General features: G+C 42.5%; 1 protein-coding gene across 1 annotated transcript in view; it reads right to left on the bottom strand.

Moving 5' to 3' along the window:
- Nucleotides 1-18,604, bottom strand: part of bcar1 (BCAR1 scaffold protein, Cas family member) — a 251,279-nt gene extending 232,675 nt beyond the window's left edge. Inside the window, exon 1 of the mRNA XM_073069939.1 lies at nucleotides 18,131-18,604. Coding sequence (XP_072926040.1) covers nucleotides 18,131-18,142 — 12 coding nt within the window. The 5' untranslated portion in view covers nucleotides 18,143-18,604. The remainder of the gene's footprint in view (nucleotides 1-18,130) is intronic.
- Nucleotides 18,605-24,060: the final 5,456 nt, after the last annotated feature.

Below are 24,060 nucleotides of genomic sequence, written 5' to 3'. Positions count from 1 at the left end.
TACTACACGGGCACCTTATTCCCCGTGTTACAAAGTGACTAGGTTGCACATGGTTGCGAAGTGCTTTGGGCTGACTGAAATCATGTTTAACAATTCTTTCTTTCGATACCTGGTGAGAAACCAGAACATGGCAGAAATCTCCAAGAGGTCCAAAAGCAGACAGCAGTAATTATGAGGAAGCTGTTGGCAGCTTCCTTTCTAGCCCCTGATGAATAAAGGTCTTACATTCTGGCAGGTCCCTTCATTCATTTAAGGTCAAGTTGATTTCCTGATGTGCAGCAATAAATCCAATGAACATATATCTGCACAGTAGATTCAGCGCAAGTATTTCTAAATGGCTAACAGTAAATATCAAGGCATAAATCTATGAGGGGTTCTTAAATCATCACTATGTGGCTGCGCTCTATCGTTCAAGTGACAGGCTTTATATTGTAAATAAACCCCCATGGGCAATCTTTGCCCCTGTGTCTTGTCACTCTCCCCAGTCACATAGCAAATCCAGTCATACCAAAACTAGGAAGGAGAGAGACTAGCAAAATCATTGTACGACTGCAGTTAAACCCAGCGTGTTGCAAGAGGCAGAAAAGCTTAAAATTAGAGCAAGTGAACAATTTAGAGTTCTTATCGGTTAACGTGGACAACTTCCCGTGCTTACAACATCGACAAAAATTTGTTATCCAATAAAAGCAGAGCATTGTTAATACAGAATGGCCAGTACACGCTAAAGCAACATTTAAAAAGTTTGCAAGTTAGCAAAGGCGCAATGGTCAAACAGAAAAAGAAACGGTCAGTACATTTGCTACTTCCTTCACTTTATGATTTGTTGCTATGCCTTCAGCTCTCGGGTCATTTAGTACTGCAAATTCCTGCTTCACCCTCTGCGCCCTTCTCCTCTCTGAAAACATCTTCAAATCCCTCTTCCTCAACCAAGCTTTTAGTTACCTGACCTCAGAGTTCCTAGTCCTAGCATCAATCTTACACCAGAGGGATCGCTTTCTGGATGTACTTACTTATTACAACACACAAGGCCATTCAGCCTGCTGGCTACATGCCATCTCCCAGCAGAACAATCTGTCAACCTCCATCCCTTGCCTTAAAAGGGCACTATACAAATACACACCATTCAATGAAAAGACCTTGATAAACATCAGCCTCGTCACTCCACCATCCATCCACCATCAGCGTCCATAAACGCTACCTCACTATTTTGCTCCCTTTTTGCACTACTTACTACATTTTTATATGTATATTTATGTATTGCTTTGTACTGCTGCCACAAAACAACAAATTTCATGATGTATGTCAGTGATAATTAACTTGCTTCTGATTCTGATTTCTAAGAAGGGAATGGAATTAAAGCACACCTTGATCAGAGAGACGAAGCAAAATGGGAAAAGGTTTGTGGGTACATAATTATCTTTTGGGTTCAATTACCTGCTTCTCCGTCATAAAACTCTAAATAATTATTTTGCCATGTAACTATGTTAGCAGATAAATTGACATGGCCATTTTAAGCATGGTGGTGCTTCTTTTAATGCAGTACTGTGTAATAAATCTTCAATCAATAATTACCCAGACACAGTATAGTGATGGTACTTTGGCATCCTGCACCCACAACACATGGTAAACAGATGACTCGACTCACACAGTATAGCATCAGAACAAAAAAAAAATCACAGTTTTAACCAACTGACAATGTACAAAATAACTAGTGATAGAGCAACTGCAGAGTCAAAAAAAGGCACATGTTGTGCTGCAGAGTCTGGCATAGTTCAAGAAAAGTATTTTTGCACAGATTTTTGATATTCTTGGAATTCATCCCAGGTAACCAAAAGAACAAGGAATTCTTTCTCTTTGAACTTGCTTTATGTTGTGGTTTTTCAATTTGTGCTTTATAAACTTCTCCCTCCATTTTTAGGTGCTTCGAACAAAGCAGAAGTGGTACGGATAAGGTACTAGATATTTTCATTCTGCCCTGGAGGGAGTTATTGTCACTAATTGGTACCCTCCAAATCTTGTTACCCAGCCAGCTGGAACCACTCCAGATTAAACTGAAAATACTAGAAAAGCATTCTGCAAAAAAAGAGAGAAGGGGATAATATCCCGTCAGCTCATTGCATATTTGCAAACACAAGGATGAGATCTGTACTTACCTGCTGTGCTCTGAAATTCATTGCAGTTCCTATTGTTCAGTTTTGATTATGTTGATGTATTCATGTCCAACACAATAAAAAAGTGCATGAAGAATTCTTAAAGTTAATTTTTTTAAATCCTCTGTTTTTATTTCTCCACAACTCCTTACAATGGAAGCCTTTACTTGCTGTAGACTCCAAAATAATCCTGGAAGACTTTCTCATCTCCATCAGTGTGAAATGGTAGTTCACATGCATGAGCTATCTCCCGCATGTCCTTCATTCTCAAGGAGGCAGTCATGTACCAAAAATAGCTTCCTTCCTCCAACTTTCCTGGTTTTTATTTTCTTACTCAAGGATATTGAATCTTTGATGAGCAGAGTGCCTGAACCCTTCACTGGGCTATCACTTGAACATTCCTATATATAGTAGCTGATGGACAGTGGATGTGGAGAGGAAGACAAAGAGAGACACTACATAGAGTGTCCTGACTGGTTGTATCAGCCTGGTATGGAACTGCTAATGCCCAAAGACAGAAAAGCCTTCAAAAACTGGTAGATACAGCTCAGTCCATCACAGGGAAAGCTCTCCCCAGCACTGAGCACATCGACAAGAAAGCAGCCACCATCATCAAGGACCCCTACCATCCAAGTCATGCTCTCTTCTCACTGCTGCCACCAGGAATAAGGTTCAGGAGCCTTAGGTCCCACACCACCAGGTTCAGGAACAGTTATTACCCTTTAACCATCAGGCTCCTGAACCAGCGTGGATAACTTTACTCACCTCAACTCCGAACTGATTCCACAATCTATGGACTCACTTTCAGGGACTCTGCCATTCATGTCCTCAGTATTATTCATTCATCCATCCATCCATCCATCCATCCATCCATCCATCCATCCATTTATTTACTTGCACACTTTTGTCTTCTTTTGCACATTGTTTGTTTGTCAGTCTTTGTGTGTAATTTTTCATTGACTTTATTGTATTTCTCTTCTCTACTGTGACTGTCTGCAAGAAAATGAATCTCAAAGGTAGTATATGGTGACATACATATACGGTACTTTGAATTTTGAGATTTGACAGCACCAGACTCTAAGGAAAAGTCCAACCTTGTCGACCATGCCTCAGCGGTGGAATCAGAAGGTTATGGGAGGCTGAAGTTTCCAGAGGCTCAACACAAAAGCCTGGCTGATACCTCAGTCCAGTGCAGGGAGTGCGCCAAGGTGTCATGTGGCCTCAGAGGTGGACAAGTGTAAGGAGGAGCACGTGACACATGTCTCTAGTGCCCTGGTTTTCATTTGTCCTTCAACCACAGGGCATGACAATGACAGTGCAATTTGATGCAGAGGCTTAGTATTTTACAGCACAGTCTTACTGTACTTACAAGACCTGGAGAGTCAGAGATTATAAAAAGTACGACTGGGAACCCAGATCTCTCAATTTCCCTTCTAGTCTCTGTGCAGTTTTCTATGTCGGGTGGGGGGGGGGGGGGGTTGGTGATCAGGTGCAGGAAGGATTGCTGCTTCTCGAAATCAAGGACATATGGCTGAAGTGTAAGGCAGGCTGCAGAATTCCCCTTGGCCTGGTGGGAGCCTGCAGTAATGCATTAGCTGTTATGTACAATGTTATAACAGACAGTTGAGTGACTAACAGTCTGACTACATCTGAATTCCCAGGAACCCTTCTCAGCACTTTTTTTTAGTACTCCCCTGTCCCTTTCAATATTCCTTGGGTGAGCCATGTGTGAGAGTTCCCCTGTCTGAATTGTGCCCAAAGTTGGGACGTGCCCTTATGTTTTTGCTACAAATCACTTCCCCTCAAACCCTCTAAAGTGAGGGAGAAGTCCAGCCCAGAAAATCTTCTCTATCCACCATCTCATATTTCACAATCCACCTACCAGGAAAAAAACAGACGAGTTGCTGGGCAGTATCTTATTGTGGTCTCAAGGTGTTAACTTTCATTAAACATCTCTTCCAAATGGCCACAATTGAGATGCCCCTAGATTCAATTTTTTTTATAGTGCTTTAAAGCATAGCAAAGCTCAATGAAACCCACTGAACACTGGAAGGTGTAGATAAAGTGTCCATGCAGAAAATGTTTCCAATAGTGGTGGAGTCTAGGACCAGAGGATGCAGCCTTAGAATACAAGGACATCCCTTTAGAACAGAGATGAGATGGAATTTCTTTAGCCAAAGGGTGATGAATCTGTGGAATTCATTGACACAGATGGCCGTGGAGGCCAAGTCATTGAGTGTATCTAAAGCAGGGGTTGATAGGTTCTTGTCAAAGGTTACATTGAGAAGGCAGGAGAATGGGGGTGAGAGGGAAAAATAAATCCGTCATAATCAAATGGCAGAAGAGTTTTAATGGGCTAAATGGACCCGTTCTGTTCCAATACCTTATGGTTTTATGGTCATTAATTATTGCTGCACAGGAGGGAACCAATTGGCCTGTGGAAACCATGCCAACTGCTCAGAAAACAAACAGAACAATCTTATTCCTGCCTAGGAGACAAAAGAGGCACAGTGGGTCAGCTAGTAGAGCAGCTCACATGACACGGGTTCAAACCTGTCCATACAGAGTTCACACACTCCTGTGACTGCTTAACTGTAAGGAGAGAGGTAGAATCTGGGGGAAAACTGGGATTAATGTAGGAAAGTCAGCACAGACTCAGTGGGCCAAAGGGCCTTTTTCCATGCATCTTAAGTCCAGGTGGAAGGAGAAAAAAAATCTCAAATCCCTGACCACCAGCCAATGATGCCTGATATAACCTTGAGCTTGTAATGTCAGATTAAACTTAACCATGAGGTCTCTGCTAATGGAAAAAGTTAGCAGCAACGCTTCATCAATGATTAATAACCGGCTGGGTAATTCCCCAAAGGTGATGACAATCTAACAATCTGTATGTCAACAGGGAACCCCAAGAGCCACACATCACCAGTGAATCAGCGTCCCCTGGAGAGAAAGCTAGCCAAAAAGAAAAAGCAGAGAGACCGGTCAGTAGAGGGCCAGCCTCTGATGAACTTACGTTGGGTTGTGGAGCTCAGAGTTGACCCTTGGCCCATTTTCTTCAATAACCTCCCTTGAAATTTAATTCTGGCAGTCAGTCCATCCATTTTAAAACTTCAAATAAGGGATTGTGAATTTGTGATGATTTTTGTTTCCCAACATTTAAGCTAAACATTGCAATACACACACACACACACACAGCAATTAGTTTGAATCCTTCCCATAGCATTCAATGAAGTAAACCGGTTAGCTTCACAACAGCTTTTAACCTCTCCTTCAGTCAGCTGCTTTCAACTCCCAGAAACTGCTGACTCATGTTCAATGTTCAAAATTCAAAGTAAAATTATTATCAAAGGACATACATGTCACCAGATACAACACCGAGATTTTCTTGCAGGCACACACAATAAATCCCAGAAACACAATCGAATCAATGAAAGACGGTACCCAACATGGAAAAACAACCAATGTGCAAAAGACAATGAACTATGCAAATACAAAAGAAAGATAAATAATAATAAATAAATAAACAATAAATATCAAGAACATGAGATGAAGAGTCCTTGAAAGTGAGTCCACTGGCTGTGGAAACAGTTCAGTGTTGAGGTGAGTGAAGTTATCCCCACTAGTTCAAGAGCCAGATGGTTGAGGGGTAATAGCTGTCCTTGAACCTGTTGGTGTAAGTTGTGAGGCTCCTGCACCTTCTTCCCGATGGCAGCAGCAAGAAGGGAGCTTGACCTGGGTGGTGGGAAAAATAAATCAGCCATTATAGATGCTGCTTTCCTGCAACAGCGCTTTGTGTAGATGTGCTCAGTGGAGGGGAGGGCTGAACAGTTTCCAGTACCTTTTATAGGGTTCTCCGTTCAAGGGTATTGGCACTTCAATACCAGGTCGTGATGTAACTAGTGAATAAACATATCACCAGCCATCTATCGAAAGTTGCCAAGATTTAGATGTCATTACAAACCTTGGAAAAGTCCTAAGGAAGTAGGGTCACTGCTGTGCTTTTGTCATAATGGCACTTACTTGCAGGGCCCAGGACAGATCCTCTGAAATTATAACACTGAGGAATTTAAAGCTGCTGGCCCTCTCCACCTCTGATCCCCCAATGAAGATTGGCTCATGGACCTCTGGTTTCCTCCTCCTAAAGTCAATAATCAGCTCCTCAGTCTTGCTGACGTTGAGTGAGAGGTCGTTGTCATCACACCACTGAGCCAGATTTTCAATCTCCCTTCTATATGTTGATTTGTCACCACCGTTAATTTGGCCTACAACAATAGTGTCGTCAGCAAACTTAAGTACAGCATTGGAGTTGTGCTTAGCCTCACAGTCAGAAGTACAAAGCGAGTAGCGCAGGGGGCTAAGCACACACCTGTGCTGATGGAGACTGTGGAGGAGATGTTGTTGCCAATCTGAACTGACTTGGGTCGGCAAGTGAGGAAACCAAGGGTCCAATTGCATAAGGAGGTATTGAGACCTAGGTCGTTAAGGTTATTAATTAGTTTCGAGGGGATGATAGTGTTGAATGCTGAGCTGTAGTTGATAAAGAACATCCTGACATATGCATCTTTGCTGTCCAGATGTTCCCGGGTTGAGTGAAGTGCCGATGAGATGGCATCTGCTGTGGACCTGTTGCTCTGGTAGACAAACTGGAGTGGATCCAAGTCACTTCTCAGGCAGGAGTTGATATGTTTCATTCCCAACCTCTGAAAACACTTCATCACTGTGGATGTAAGTGCGACTGGACGATAGTCATTGAGGCAGATTACCATGTTCTTCGTAGGCACCAGTATAACTGAAGCAGCATACCTCAGACTGCCAAAGTGAGAGGTTAAGGATATCGGTGAATACTCCAGCCAAAGATCAGCATGAGTCTTTAGTCTGGACCAGGTACCCACCCCCCCCCACGCCCCCCGATTCAGATACTTTCCATGGGTTCACCCTGCTGAAGGATGCTCTCACATCGGCCTCAGAGACTGAAATCACACAGTCATTCGGGGCTGTGGAGTTCGGGAAGGTTCCTCCATGGTTTGACAGTCAAAGTGTGCAAAGAAGGCATTGAGTTCATCTGGGAGTGAAGCCTTGTCGCTTTCACCTTTGTGAAGGCAGACTCTTGATAACTTGCCTAATGGACTAGTCATTTTTGTTTTAATGCTTTCCTCACAATATGGGAGGCTATTTGGCCCATCAAGTTTATGCCAGCTCCATATGCATGCCCATTTCTTATTTCTCTGTAAGCCTCTCTCCATTGCTTATCCATTAACCCTTTCTAATTTCCCTGCCACCCACCTACCACAGGACAATTAACTTAATCACAGGGAGAACATACAAGCTCTAAACAGAGGTTGGGAGCAAACCCATATTGCAAATTGCTGTGGAAGCTGTCAATGCAGGGCTTTCCCCTATGGTGATGATCAGTACAAAGTGGAGAATCAGTGGTACAACGCAGACCGAAGCATTTGCTTCATTCACATGCAAATCCAGTCCATTTACTTCAGATAATATTTTCCGGTGAATGTATAAAAGGGAAACATGACATGGATCAAGTTAAGCATACTTGGGGGGGGGGTGGGAAATGGGTGATAGTAGACATTTCCTCACACCCCCTTCTAGCTCTATTATAGACTGTCCATAACTATTCAACGGCTCAAATTTTTACTCATCCAGGACGCAGAAAGGAAAACTGCAAAGAACCGATAGCAGAGAAACAGATTATTTATCCCAACAGGTTCCCATTGGTGTTTATCCTCCATGAGCTTAGTTTCATAAATCCTTTTACTAGATCCTCCAGCACATTTTATCTTCCTACATTAATATTGCTTTCCCTTGAAATTCTCGTTTTTCACCTCAGTCACTGCATGTTGTTGAAAATCCAACATTATCACCGGTTACTTTCTGGGAAAGTATGTTTCCTCTGAATTGGTTAACTAAAGAGTTAGTAACAGCTTTGTCTCAATATCCCTGTTAATGGACTCAAATTCAAAGTACATTTATTATCAAAGCATGTATACTATATACAACCTTGCAATTTGTCTCCTTAAAGGCAGCCACAAAGCGAAGAAACCCAATAGAATTCATTAAATAAAAAAGACAAATTCCCAATGTTCAAAGAAAAAGAGCAAATTGTGCAAATAATGAAACTTAAGCACATAACATTCAGAACTAAAGTTCACGAAAGTGAGGTCACAGCCACAAAGTCAGTCATCATTGCAGCAGGTCCAGGAGCCCATTATTTGCGAGCCACGGCCTCAGTTCAGCATAAGAGGTGAGTAAACCTCACTGAGCAGTGAATTAAACTCCACCACATCCCTCACCTCCAGCCCTGACACCCTGATCTTTTCAATCTGGCCTGGCAATTAAATCAGCCATGAATGGACTCATCCATAAATGTAAATATTTTTTCTATGTTACCTAATCGAACCACATAAAATATAAAGGTCTTAACCATCTTCACTCCCCATGAGGAAATAGCTTGGCACTCTGATTAGATGGACTTTACCCCATCTTGTTAAGATTTGTGAAGGTTCATCCAGTAAATCAAAGCACTAAATTAGCTGCAAGTGTATTTCTTGCCAAATAACAACTATTTTTGTCACTGATAAATGGCAAGAAATAAGCATTAAGACAATTCAGAACTGCTTTGCTCACTGGTTTACAGTATTCAGGCTTGGAGATGCAAGAAGTGGCTGGGAGTGAAAATGAAATGATTTCGCTACTTCAACAAGGTAGGAACTGTGAAGAATTTGAAGGTATCCACAATCATCTTGAATGTTACAATGAAAATGAAGATTTGAAGGATTCAATCATCGAAAGTATTGTATACAGGTAGTCTATTAACTGCACTTAGTGTCTGTGCTGATTTTGTTCAATTACAGTCAGTCAAAAGAACAGAGCAGCAGGTACTGGATGAATTCCTCCATCAATAACTATTGGGAACTAATATATAGTTTTATAGTACTGTAGTGGTATTCGTAGTGTTCTAATTTGTTCTGTATTTCATCTAAATACATAATCTGTTACTCAGTTAAATGGTAGTTCATCCTTTTCGCACTGATTTAACTGTTCCCATAAGCTTTAGCTAATTGGGACAATTGCTTAATTGGGCCAAGATATACTGGTCCTAATATGCCCCAATTAACTGGAATCCACTGTATTCCAAGATTATTTTACGAATAGTATTTTTAAAATGTTCACATCTCCAATGGCGAGCCTCCCTTATCTAATGCCGTAACTGCTGTGGCACCAAATGTTACACTCAAATCGAGTCACTTTAGAGAATGGAGCTAACAGTAGCAATCAGAGCCCTTTCTTGTGTTGTATAACAGACAAATGAGCTAAATTTGCGGCAAGCTGCCAAACAACACAAGCAAAACGAAACGCCCATTCAAAATAGCTTTATTGAAGAGCATAGGTTTACCTGCGTCTCCATGAAACTCTGCATTTCTTTTTCAAGACCTAATTTCCAACGTTTGCCATTGTTTAACAGGCTGCTTTGCACTCAGTATCTAGAGTGCTTCTCCCCCAATAAAATAACCCACTGACAATTCCCTGACAATTACAGCACATTCTTTCCAATACCATTTTAAAAAAGGAAACACCAAAGCTGTTAAAAATAAAACTCCCAGGTGCATTCTATATGGAATCTCTTTACAAATTCTATGTTCTCCCCCTCTCTCAAGAGTTATCTTCAGACAGGTGTTTTGTTACTAAGTGATGTATCTGAAAGTCAGCTCATCGGAATCAGATTAACGTATAAATGAATAACCAATGGAAAATGATTGGGTTGCTCTGCGATCTTTTGGGACTTATAGAAGTTACATGTGTACAAGTGAGACAGCAATCCTTACATGGGTCCGAAAAATTGTCATTTCATCATATTGCCTCTCAAAGGAATACAAAAATTACAAGGTCCAAACCAGTTCATAAGCCGTGCCTAAAGAGAGTGTAACAAAATTCAGGCTTCAGTTTAGTTAAAGCAAGTGTAGGACAGAAAGAGATCTGGGCAGGAATAATGTTATTGATCGTATCTGCTTACACACTAATTAGCAGCAACAGAAAGAGATGGAAGATGGATCCATCTTTCTGAAACCATTGAGTAATTTATCTCAAACCACTTTATAACTACTACTGGACACCTTGAAGCTTTTTTTTTTAAGGTTTAGTTTGGAGGATATCCACACTGATGGTGTTACGTTCCCAGTAACCGGGTGACTTACCAGCAAAGATAGAGAGGTCCGCTAAAGCCTAATGATACTATTTTCAAACGTTTTTATTTATAAAGGGGCACCAACGTATGGTTAATACAAAACATTCAGATCATATACATCGCCAAAACTCAATCTAAAGCACAGGTATAGTAATAATCAATCAAAAATAAGCTCTATCGTTGTCTAGGGGATAATACTGAGTCCAATGGAATATAAGAGTCACTCAAAGTCTGCAGGCTTCCCCGTTTCGGGAACCGCTGGCATTTCACGTGTTGGAGAGAGAGAGAAGGAACACTTGCCCGTCGTCTTTGCGAAGCAAATCCCTGTTGTTAGTTAAAACGGTTTTTCCTTTGGTTTCAGCCACAGACTCCCGATCCGGAATCTAATGCACGTGGCTTCCTTCAGAATGGCTTCCTGCTCTGATGGGAAGCGCTATCATGTCTTCTTCGTGTGTCTCCTTGGTGCGTCTAAGGCCCCGCCTCAGCAGCCCACCTTTTATCTGGACTGGCAGGGTTGTAGATGTCAATCAGGGTGGGGGTGAGGCAATCCTTCCCCCATCACCCAGCCCACGTTGCCCTGAGGGTTTGCACGTAGTCCAGTCCCTTATTCCACAAAGGTGTCTCCCAAGACAATGGCTATGTCCATGGCTTGTGTCTGACTGAGAGGCCAGACCACATTCCAAACTGTAAGGCTGCTCTCTCTCTCTCTCTCTCTCTCTCTCTCTCTCTCTCTCTCTCTCTCTCTCTCTCTCTCTCTCTCTCTCTCTCTCTCTCTCATGATTCTCACAAAGGAGGGGGCTGGGGTCATAACAATGGCAATAGTCTCTTTTTAATTGTTGATATCTAACTGCCACTGAACTGAAGATGTCCTGAAAATTGATTTCAGTGACAGGTCTAGAGTCACATATAGGATAGCAACCATTCTGCACTAAAGAACGACAGAGGTATATAGCAAGAAAATAGACTCTTTGACTTACTGAATCTGTGTTAGACATCAAGCAATCATTTGCATTAATCCCATTTTATCGTTTCTAAATCCCCAGCAACTCCTTCGAGATTTACCACTCACCTATAGGGAATTTACAGTAGCCTTTTAATAATCCAGTAGCAAAAGTTACCACTTTTTAAAAAAAATTACTTCTACTTACATTCCTCAGCTGCCTTGATGGGATTTGAACTCGTGGTCCAAGCATTCAAGATGCTAATCCACTATTCCACTATTCTACGCTATCACGCATACCATCCTCTGAGAATCTCAGAACTTTATTAGGACTGCCAGTGGCTGTTCAGCCTAACATGCCCAGCATTTATTGCCTTAACTTTTCTCATCCAGTATAAATCTATCCAGTAATTCCCACCCCTGCTCTATCCTGAAAGCTATTCTGCTTTATCTAGCACATTTAAAATAAATATTCTATTATGACAGCCAAAAGATCTGTTACCAGCATTTTTTCCAGGCAGTACAGCTTAAGACTGTAGCTCACAGGGGTAAAAAAGGACTTCTTTTTTTTTGCTAATTATCTTAAACCTGAGGGTTCTCCGTCCTCTCAGTAGTATCCTAAAACTAACTTTGTCTTCTCACTTTTCCAGAATTGATCTGAAACATTAATTCTGCTCTTATTGTAAGGAACCTACCTAACCGACTGTACGCATCCTGCAACTTTTGACTTCAGATTTCCAGCGGCTGCTGTACAGCTTGCTTTCGGATTTTCTTTCTCCTGCCCATAAATTTACCTTCCAGTCCCAACTGTAGATTCCACCCATCAATTCAAATAAAACTTCTCAAAATGTGAAATTCCTCTATGAGATCTCACTCTATTCTTAGACTTTTTGAGAACAACCCCTTCTTCTGCCTCCCTACATAACTGGAACTATTCTAACAATTCTGTCTGTGCTCTCTTTAAGAATCTTTTCAAAAGAGCCATACCCTGAATTAGGCTCACTGAAGTTCAGCTAATAATTTGTATGGGTCTAGTTTAACTTCATTGCTTGTATGTTCTGTGTCTCTAATTATAACATCAAATATCCCAGTTGCTTTTGCTACAGTCTTATCAGCTCTCACTGCCACCTACATACAATAAGAAAAAAAGGATTCTCAAAGCTTGAATAGACAGCGGAATTTCAATTGCCAACTATTATTAAGAAGTGCCTAAAAACAATTTATGCAAAGTAGAAACATTAGAATTATAAATATTAAAATGTGTTTGTTTGGTTTTAAATGACACTTTTTTTTGCTGCCGTACAGTGAGCGAAAGCAGATTGAAAGCTGCAGGAGTCCACAATTTGTTTGTTGTTCAGATCTACAGCCTACAGCCAAACGCACAGCTTCATTCCTAAAAATCCAATTATTTCCATTCCATATGTGGCACCGAAAGGGGGGATTTGCTGGGATGGCAGAGCGAGCCAGGCTGCTCACACACTGCCCGTTTGCTTGATGTCATCACCCCGCGAGCCCTGCATGTATGGACATGACACCCCACTCCAAGGGAGGACCGTTGGTTGCTAAGTGAAGACAAGTTGTTGTTCATAAGGAAGATGGGAAGTATCAGTTTTATCCCACCAAGTGCCATAAGGGTGACAGGAAAGAGTGAAATTCAGAAACAGGCAAATGACATGCTGTCCTTGAGCAAGGTAATTGTGCAGCTCCCTTAGCATTTGAGATCGTCTGCATGCAGGACACGGCGCACCATTCTCAGTTAGTTCACACACTAGTTGGGGCTCAGGGAAATGTAGGGTTTTGGTGGATACGGTGCGGGAATGAGATGATGTCCATTAAACTCAAGAAAACATTGTTACCTTAGAGTGCAGGCAAATGCTAGAAAATCTCCAAAGGACCAAAGGAAAGCCCCAAGAATCTGAATTTTTAAAAAATCGTAGAAAAGAACCTGCAAATACTCAGGTGGGTCAGCAACTGGGGAGAAAGTTTGAGGCAGATGGTCTCTTGGCAGAATAAGGAGTAGGTGGAGATTTAGCATTAATACCGAGGAGAAGACAGAACGACAACTGTGGAAAGCAATCACATACAAACAGCAACTGTTGGTACTCTATTAACACCACAAGATCTGAGCACAGTACTGCATGTGTGTCTCCAAACAAGTAATGATTCATAAGTAATTGTAAATGATGGCTGACTTCGATTGCTAAAGAAATACATAGAGTTTGGCCTTCCGTTTTCTAAACATAGAAAAGGTATCCTTTTCCTGCTAAAACTCAGAAGAAATAACTGAAAGATACTTTAAAATCTTCTGTATAAGCAAAACAAGGAAAAGAACCCCTTCCCAGGAGGGTTCTCAGCAAAGGGCAAGAGTTCAATAAATCGCTGAACACAATAATGCAAAGCCAGTAATGATAAAAGATCAATAAAGCTGTTAGTCAATATTCAATAACAGACTATAAAACACTCTACAGAAACCTTGTGATTCTATCTCAGAACTACTGTAAAACAAAGGTCCCTTCACCACACAGAAAATCAGGAACTGCCGTCATTCAAATATATTGGTAAGTATACAGAATAAGAACTAAACTAGGAAAACGTAATATTTACTGATATACCTGAGGCTTGTGGACTTCCAAACCACTGCTCCAAAGAATAATTCTTTGCGTGATTCAATATCATTCTAAGGTGGAGCCATTATGCACAGCCTTCGGTGCAAGTTCAAGAAAATTACCTGCTTTTTCATACCAGATTAAATGGGCATCTAATGTTACCTACCAGTTTCCTACCAGAACACATGAGATTTCTGCAGTAAACAACCTTTGATTTGTTTTTGAAAGGTTTCACAGACATTTGATTCCTTCACACAAAACTACTATTTTTGATGACTACAAGGCTAACTGTTTCATGGGATATTTTACCCTGTACCACAAAAGGTGCAGAATAAAAGAGGCTTCATAAACATGGGCAACAGCACTCCGCCCCCCCCCCCCCTTTTTCCTTTTATGAACATGTAAGATCACAGAGTTATGAATCACCAATTTAAAAACGATGATCCAAATGTATTGCAGAGAGCAGTAATCCCAAGCTGTACACGGGTGCTTGTTACCCACTGCAGGTCAAGCAATAAATACAGAGACAACATGGATGGGAAAGGATGACTGTAGTAAAGTAAAACAGCTAAAGCCAGTGATTGGAAACAGCCCCTAAACAAGAAGGTCTCCATCAATTAGCAGCTTATTAGCTAAAAAGATTGAATTTATGTACATAATGGAACTAATAGCTGGTTCTGGCTGTTGTGGTGAAAGACAGTTAGGATTTTAATTTAAATCATTTTTCTTTTCTTGTCTTTAACTTTACACTTTATGTTTCATTAGATACCATGGGAGATTTTTTTTTAAATGAAGCTATGACCTCACCACAATAATACAGGTTTTAGTGGGTTGGTGAGACTGAGTGTAAAATTTAACCCAGTCTTTGAATATTTATATCCTATGAACTAAGTGGCCCCTTCATATTACCTTACTGACATTTCAGGAAAGCAATTTTCCCAATTCCATTGTTTAGTACAGCGCAGCATGCCTCCATCATCCGCGTCTTCACTTGTGGCAGCCTAAGCAGCATGCAAGTGGGTAGCCATACTTCCCGCATGAAGGCGACTGCATTCGAAAGAACTTCACTGCACGTGAAGCCCCTTGAGGACATAAATGGTGTTGTATAAATGCAGGCTCTTTTTATATTTCTCCCCTTCTTTCCCTTCTAACCTCGTTTGCTGAAGATACTGAACTTGTACTGGTGTACAGTTCCATAGTTAAGAGTGCACTGTCCATGTTAGAGTAGAGCTAATGACTTGATTTCACCACTCTTATCAGCTTGGGTGAATTGTAAAAACTGTCTACTGCTTTATACTCTCCACCACACTCTAATAATTACTTATCACTGGCCATTGAAGAAAACCAATTTCTTTTTGCCAGTTTGTCCATAACACAATCCCAATATCGGGTTCTTCCAAACACTTCGGGAAGTTTTGAGGTCGTGAATGTCACTATGTAGATATATTCATGTAACTTCTGTAAACATTCATTTTCGAGAAATATTGATTAGGTGCAGGAATCCTGGCTGATTACCTCGACTGTTGCTAATAGCAGAGATCAGATAACAGACGACATGGTTCAAATGTGAAAATAATAGAGGACAACCCTTCCGGCATTGGAATGTCAAACTCGGCCTTCTTTCAATCAGCCATTATACAGACAGCTCCACTATTACAAGGACAATTGGAAAGTAAGTGTTTTGAATGTTGCAATGTGTTGGATGAGATAAAATGCGTAGGAATCCATGAATTAAACAAGATGGTTTATTTCACACAAAGGCAGCGGCAGTATGAATGTGAATTGCCACTCCAACAGCAGATTGCTTTGTAATCGTTTTTTCAGCATTGCAGAACTAGTGAGGATTTACCGCTTCTATATAAAAAAGTAATCTCTCAGTAACTAAAATCCTGTTAAATGTTTTTTTCGAAAAAAAATACACAAGGAAGTCCAGAGTCTAAAAGGCAATTTCTACAGAAGATTGCAACAGAGAATAAGAGTTCAAAACAAAATCAGACTGCACCTGATAATCCAGTTATGCCTTGCTATTTTCATTTTCCCCAAATATAACAGTTATCAATGTTCACAGAATATAATTTCAGAATGATATTCTGCCCATGTGCTATTCAATAACCTCCACTCCACTATTCTTTCCCCACAACATTGATTTCCAAGTATATATTCAATTTCCTTTTGAAAGCCAGCATTAAATGGTCGTCCAATGCCCTGTCTCTAGAGTTTACAGAAATCGGTGCGAAAAACGACAACAAAGACACCCAGTGAGCAGCAGCTCTGTGGCAAAAGCGGCTTGTTAACGTGAAAGGTCAGAGGAGAATGGCCAGACCAGTTCAAGCTGACTCAAATAATCATGCATTACAACAGGGGTGTGCAGAAGTGCATTTCTGAATGCACAGCATGTCGAACCTTGAAGTGGATGGGCTACAGCAGAAGACCACAATCGTGCACTGAGTGGTCACACTATTAGGTACAGGGGGCACCCAATAAAGAGGCCACTGAGGGTAATCTTGTATCGTACAAAGGCTACTTCTGTGTCACTCTTGTATGTGTGAGTTAGGGTTAAGCTGTTATAGTGTACATTATCATGAACGTTAATCCAGAGAATCAGGAGCAGCTGGTGAAGGAGAACGGGCGCAGTTCTAGGTTACTCCCTAATTCCCCAACTGGGTGCACAATGTTATTCTTTATTGACACTGTGTTAGAATCATGGGGGTCCCCATTATGCGACTCAACTGTTCAAGATGACCACCTTCTTAGTCTGCTCTGTTGGGCAGCAGAGGAGATCCTATCAGTAATGTCCTAATCCCTATTCTGAATTTTAAACAAAAGACTCTACTGGTTGACCTCAGGGTGACCAAATGGAGTGAATTCACCAACATGTTAACAGGCTTATTCCTACTCTCATCTCAATAGATATCTCCGCATCTGTTCACTTTCTAGTACACTAGGTCTGCATGGGTACCCCAGTACAACCAGAACTTCAATAGCAACACACAAAAGCTGGAGGATCTCAGCAGGTCAGGCAGCATCTGTGGAAAGGCAGAGTCAGCGACAAAGCCGGGAAAGGAAAGAGAAGGAAGTCAGAATAAGAAGGGGGTGGGGGGTGGGGGGGCGGAAGGAGTAAAACCAGAAGGTGATGGGTAAAACCAGGAGAGGTGAAAGGTAGGTGGGTGGGTGGGAGAGGGGAAGTGAAGTGAGAAACTTCAAGAACCCCAATGATAGCCGTTTCCTTCCGGAAGTCTAAAACTGGGAGCCAAGGATCGGACGAAACGTCTGTATCCAGGAGAACCGCCTGATCAATATTCAAAAGGGGGAAATGGTGCTTGACTAATATTTTATTCCCCTCATTGTTTCATTTTGGAAATTGCAACCTGGAGAAAGATCACTGCCGGTTATGTTGGTCGGGATTTGTCACCAGGAACGATCCGCTAACTGCAATCCCATACACTTCTATTCTCGCACAGATTTTGCAAGCAATCGGTTGGGGCTTTAAAACACTTGGCAGTCGCCCTCTTAACGACACTAACAGAGAATCCGGCATATATCCCACCAGTTCTACACTATAGAAGAATACTTCGCCTCAAAATAATGCACTTCAGTTATTCTACAGTTTCAGTGGTAACAGTAATTGTAAAAGGAAAGGATTGTGAAGTTGCTGCCGTCACATTTGTAAATAATCTGCGGACTAAAGTCAGAGAGAAATAAATCTCACGAATCCCCTCCCCCCTCAATAAAGGAGCAAAATAACAGCTGGCATATGTTTTCCCAGGACCATCATTAGAATGGACGTGTCAACCTCTCGCTGGCCCTGCAAGAGGCAGAGGCAGGCGGACCGAGGTGCCTGTCCCGGCTGGGGCCCGAGCTACACACACACACACCACACACACACACACACACACACACACACACACACAACACACACACACACACACACACACACACACACACACACACACACACACACACACACACACACACACACACACACACACACACACACACACACACACACACACACACACACACACACACACACACCCGGGCTAACATTACCAAACGACACCACAGATGGAAAAAAAACACAACTGCAACGGGTTGCCCAGTTTAGAATAATTGGAAAAATCCCAAATTATCCGTGATCCTCTGTGCTATATAGCCAACCTGGGATGTGCTGCATCAACACACACACGGGCAGGAACCGATCCGGACTTCAGTGTTGAACGCGAGACATACTTACTGGCACAGACATCTCCTGCTGCTCGTCTGCCCGGCTTGCCCGGTAAACGCTCTGTGTCACAGCGAGTGATTCAGTTTCACGCCAGTTTCCTCCTGTTAGGATGTCCGCCCGATTTTTCCCCCTTCGATGACGATCAGCTGGATCCCATATTTCTCTTCCGCCGAGGACTGTCACCCACTGTTCAACTTGCAGCTCCTTGCGAGCAGCTGCCGGGTCTGTTGTCCGGCAGCGGCCGTTCAGTGACAAGCGCCTGCTGCCTCTGACATGTATCCGCAGCCCGGCGCCCAGCTAACTGTACCCTCCTTAATTTCCACTCGCCTCTCCTCCTCTCTGCTCTCCCTCCTGTCAGCCTCTCTCCGTCCGCTTCTGCGCCTGCAGCCCACCTCCGATCAGCAAATAAAACAAAAAAAAACTTCTGCCTGGTCCTGCCGCGGTGCGCACCGGCAGCGATCGCGATCCCTCTGCCAGTGTTCCCCCAACCCCACCCCCGCTGCTCCGATGACGAAATCCCACAACTTCACCTTAAAGGCGCCGCCAAGCCGGCAGAGCGCAGGCGCCGGGACTTCCATCCCATTGAGTGGGCCGAGTTGTTGCTATCCGCTCCCTTCGTATCATTGCCCGAGACGGTGCTTTATCTGGACTAATAACGGAGTTCGAAGCAAATTACAATGGCTGGGACTTACTGTCCGCTTTGTCACTTAAGTGCACTTGAATAATAATCTGGTGGCTTGATTGAAAACACAATGTACAATTCCATTCCCTGGCTCACCCCTCCCCCTCTCCGCTTCGCCGGCTTGTCTTGCTTCTCCACTCTTAGTCCTTTCGGAACACCTCAACTCAAAACATTGATGATTCCTCTTCCCTCATGGAAGCTGCTCGACCCGCCGAGTTTCTCCACTAGATTGTGCATTGCCCGAGAGTCCAGCATCTGCAGTCTCTCGTGTCTCCAATACTCCAGAGCGGGTTAAGACGTGCTCAGTGACCGCTTCTTGTTTACATTCGCAATCCCTGTGGAAAATACCTGTGTGGAAATGCTTTGAACAAGGTGGGTTGCAAAGCCCTTCAACAGCTCTCGCAGTGCACAATTACTCATTCAAACAGGCAAACCACATTGAATATCAACAGTCCTATGTGGAAAATCCTGCATAAAACAATTTAACACAGCAAAGTCAAATGTACTTTAATGAAGACTTGTGCCAGTCACCAAAACCTTTCGACCTGACATACCAACAATCATTTCCTCTGACAGAGGCTGCTCGACCTGCTAAGTTTTTTTCCAGCAGATTGTTTGTTGCTTTGAAGTAAATTGCAACTTTTTAAAAATTATCTGCCTATTATGCTTGAGCTTTTAGAGTGTGCGCTCGGTTTTTGTGCTGGAGGAGGGATTTGGGGGTTGATGTGCCTTTTCCGTTTTTGTTTTTTTTTTACAGGTGGGTGGGATTTGAGGGTTGATGATAGTGCTGCTTTTCTTTCTTGCTTTCACGGCTGCCAAGAGAGTTGAAGAATTTCAGAATTGTATGCTTTGATAGTAAAATGAACCTTTGATTATTCTGTTGATTATTAATTTATGAATACATTTTTCATTTCTCACATTGTACTGCTGGTTACCTCTAAATCCAGGTGCCACCTTATTGTTTAGTACCTTCGTTCCCAAGCTGCTTGCTCAATCATCATTTACTTTCGCCAGTGATATTCATAGAGGTTCTTTGCAATCCACTTGTAATTCTGGTCTTACTGCACCTGCAAGGTTCTCCATCTTTCCACCAGTCGTCCATTCTTCTGCACGTTCTTCTGTTCTATCATTTCTACACTTTTGCCACCTTTGTCATCATCTCTGCTGTCAAGCCAGTCATCTGCACACAACCCAAACTCTATAGGACCCAGCGTTCTTCATAACCAATAAGGTAGTGTCTTGGAAATATAGTCCTTGTTGGAATTGAGCAAACACGTAAACCAATCTGTGGTAAGGGATTGGCAAGAGAAAAATCTAAACAGAGGAAATCTGCAGATGCTGGAAATTCAAGCAGCACACAGAAAATGCTGGAGGAACGCAGCAGTCCTGCCGAAGGGTCTCAGCCCCAAACGTCGACTGGCCTGGCCTGCTGAGTTCCTCCAGCATTTTGTTTGTGTTGCTGTGGTAAGATTCCCATGTAACTACCAGTTTAATACCTATGACTGTGTGGCTAAATGCAGCTCGATCGCCATAGACAAGGTTACTGATGGCACCCACTGTTGTGGGCCATATCAAAGGGGGTGATGAATCAGCATACAAGAGGGAGACTGAAAACTTGGCTGAGTGGTGTTATAACAACAACCTATGATTCAACATCAGCAAGACCAAAGAACTGATTGTAGACTTCAGGAGAGGGAAACCAGAGGTCCATGAGCCAGTAAGCATTGGAGGATCAGAGGTGGAGAGGGTCAGTAACTTTAAATTCCTGGGTGTCACTATCTCAGAGGACCTGTCCTGAGCACGTCATGTAAATGTAATTGTAAAGAAAGCGTGACAGTGCCTCTACTTAGGATAATGTGGAGATTCAGCAGGACATCAAGAACCTTGACAAACCTCCATAGATGTGTGGTGGAAAGTGTATTAACTGGCTGCATTACAGCCTGGTGTGGGAACACCAACACCTTTGAATGGAAAATCCTACAAAGGTAGTGGATTCGGCCCAGTACTTCATGGGTAAAGCCCTTACAACCATTGAGTACATCTACATGAAACGCTGTCATAGGAAAGCAGCATCCATCATCAAAGACCCTCACCACCCAGGTCATGCTCCTTTCTCGCTGCCTCCATCAGGTAGAAGGTACAAGTGCCTCAGGACCTGCACCACCAGGTTCAAAAACAGATACTACTCAACCATCAGTCCCTTGAACAAAAGACGATATCTACACTCATCTATTGAGATGTTCCCACAACCAATCATCTCACTTTAAGGACTTTTTGTCTTGTTATTTCATGTTCTTGTTATTTTATGCTATTTATTTATAATCACATTTACACAACTTGTTGTCTTCTATGCTCTTGCTCTTTCATTGATCCTGTTTACAGTTACTATTCTATAGATTTGCTGAGTATGCCCACAGGAAAAAGGATCTCAGGGTTGTATGTGGTGACATGTAGGTACCCTGATAATTGAACGAATAGAAAGCAAACCAAGTGAACTTCTGTGTTTATTTTTTCATCCAGCATTTCTTATGCTATAATAGGAGGGGGAGTTAGATAAGCAGAAAGATAAGGACAAAGAAAAGGACTAAAATAAATTATGTTTAAGGATACAAAACAGACATAAAAATCCAATATATACACCTACTTCTTTCCTAGCCCATATTCACGATACATGTACAAAATAAGATCATTTGACATCGATATTATTTGGAAATTAATCATCCTGATTACAAGGTAGCTTATATTTTAATGTTATGTGATTGTATATTGCATATCTAAATGCATTTGTACTTGTGTAACAATTTATTCTAGCCTCTATCCTCAGAGGTAATAAATCATATCACCAAAAGCAAAGAAAATATAGAATATATTTCCAGCTTTGCAGAAGCAGATGATTTCCTGTACTCCAGGACCTTCAAAAGATGTAATCTGAGTTAAAAACAATTGTCCTTTCCCATTCATCCTCTCACATGACAAGCAAAGTGGAGCTAAAAATATTGTGCAAATCCTGCAAGACCTTCTTGGTGATGGCCAGCAATTATTGGCCATCTCTAAACACCCTTATGTAGTGACAGAGTGTGTCTTCTTGAATGGTCACAGTTGGTATGGTGAAAGTGTGCCCACCACACTAAAGGGTAGGGGCATCCAGGAAATGTACTATGTGATGATGGGAAAACATTGCTAACACATTGTAATTTGGCATTTAAAGTGAATATACCCCATACGAGTAAGGCATATTAAATTTCAAAATTCAAAGTCAATTTATTATCAAAGTATGTACTGTATGTGTCATGAAATACTACCCTGAGATAAATTTTCTTGCAGGCATTCACAGTAGAACAAAGAAATACAATAGAATCAATTAAGTAAAACTACACACAAAGACTGACAAGCAACCAGTATACCGAAGAAGACAAATGATGCAAATACAGGAGAAACAAACAAACAAGCGAATAAATAATACTGAAAACATGAGTTGTAGAGTGCCAAAACCACAGACTCTGCCACGGAGTTTGGGCACCCTTCCGGGCAGTCAGCTGAAAGGGTTCAGCAATCACACTCATGAGAGTGCACATTTTAGCTGATTAGGGTATCTTGGTGGTTGTATTTAACTCCCTTCCTTTCGTTTCAGTCTTGTGGAGTCTTGATGGAAGCACAGCGATGACAATGCTCCCTGTTTACCTAAGTCCACATTCCCAGAAACTCAGTGAACTGTTCATTCTGCTTTCAGTGTCTCTCTCTCTGCACTTTGGCCATCACCAAACACCAGGTCAGCAAGACTCAACCATTAAAATGGACACAGTGGAGAGAGAACAGCTGACCTCGGACTTCAGTTTCGTTGGTCAGGTAGGAGAGAAATTAAAGTCAGCGGAGATTGAATTGGCAGAAATGACAACTGTTCTCAGAATGGCAAGACCAGCCCAAACCAGAGTTTTTTGGCCAGCAGCCTTCTAACAGGACATTCCCACTCCCAGCATCTGCACCTTCCAAATCCAGGTGTCAACACCCTCTGCCACTAATGCCCCAATTCCCTTGGCAACTTCAGGACCTGAACTGAGCATTCATCCCCCAGGTAGAACTTTGGTTCTCTGATTATTACCCAACGTTGATATAGCCCAGCCAGTTTGGTTCAGTGACGTTGCATTTAAACTGGCTTACATGGTTTCTTAGATGAACCCCCACTCAGTCTGTTCTACATTCTGCAGGGACAATGTTCCCCTGCAACCAGTCTTCCCAGCAATTTGTAGTTGAGTTCAAAAGAGTGTTTGATCTTCCAGTATGGGGTCACCAACTCCTGGACCTGCACCAAGGGAAAGGGACAGTGAGGGACTACACAGTGAAGTTCTGCACTCCTGCAGTTGAGATGGGATGGAATGAGAGATCCTTCATCACTGCTTTCCAGCATGGGCTGAGAGCAGGGGTCTGGCATGAGTTCACAGTGATAAATCTGGCCAATCGAAGCAACAACCGGGCAATAGAGTGGTGCAGAGAGAACGCCCCAAGCCTCAAATCTCCTACTCTTTAGATCACCCTCTCTCTCGAAACCCAGGCATTTATTGACTCTCAGGCAGCCAGGAACCTCATGGATATCTCTCTGCCTCAAAAATGGGGAGTTCCCACTGAACAACTGAGAGAAAATATTGATGTCGAGGCTCTGGATGGTTGGCCTCAGAGCACCAGCAGGATCCACCTTTCTACAGTACCCCTCCAACTTGTGCTAGAAGGCAACCATAGGGAACAGCTCTCCTTCTAACTGGTTTATTCACCTGTACTGGCACTGGTGCCTGGCCCTTCCTGGCTATCTTTACACAACTCATGGATCAATTGGTCCCTAAAGGTGCTTCAAGAGTGTGGACCAGCATGCCTGTCTACCTGTCTAGGTCCAGCTCAAGCCCCTGTCAGTGTATCCCCTCCTGTGCCAGCTGCTTGTGGGGACTTGTCTGATGTTCCAATTGAATATGCCGACCTTCTTGAGGTCTTCAGGAAGAAGATTGCCACTTTTCTGCCTTCATGCCAGCCATTGACTTCTTACCTAGTTCTCATCCTCCCCAGGGCCAGCTCTTTCCCCTCTCCTACAATGGTGGAAGAATACATCAAGGGGGCATTGACCTTAGGATTTATTTGTCTGTCAACCTTGCTAGCAGTGGCAGGTTTCTATTTTGTGATCCAGAAGGATGGCAAGCTCCATCTCTGCATTGATGATCGACCCCTCAACAACGTTACGGTGAAGAACCACTACCCCCTTCCCCTGCTTGAC

This window comes from Hemitrygon akajei, chromosome 17, assembly GCF_048418815.1.
Source record: "Hemitrygon akajei chromosome 17, sHemAka1.3, whole genome shotgun sequence".
In the NCBI taxonomy this organism is placed as follows: domain Eukaryota; kingdom Metazoa; phylum Chordata; class Chondrichthyes; order Myliobatiformes; family Dasyatidae; genus Hemitrygon; species Hemitrygon akajei.
The sequence above is the reverse complement of the archived record's forward strand: the minus strand, read 5'-3'. Positions and strand labels throughout refer to the sequence as shown.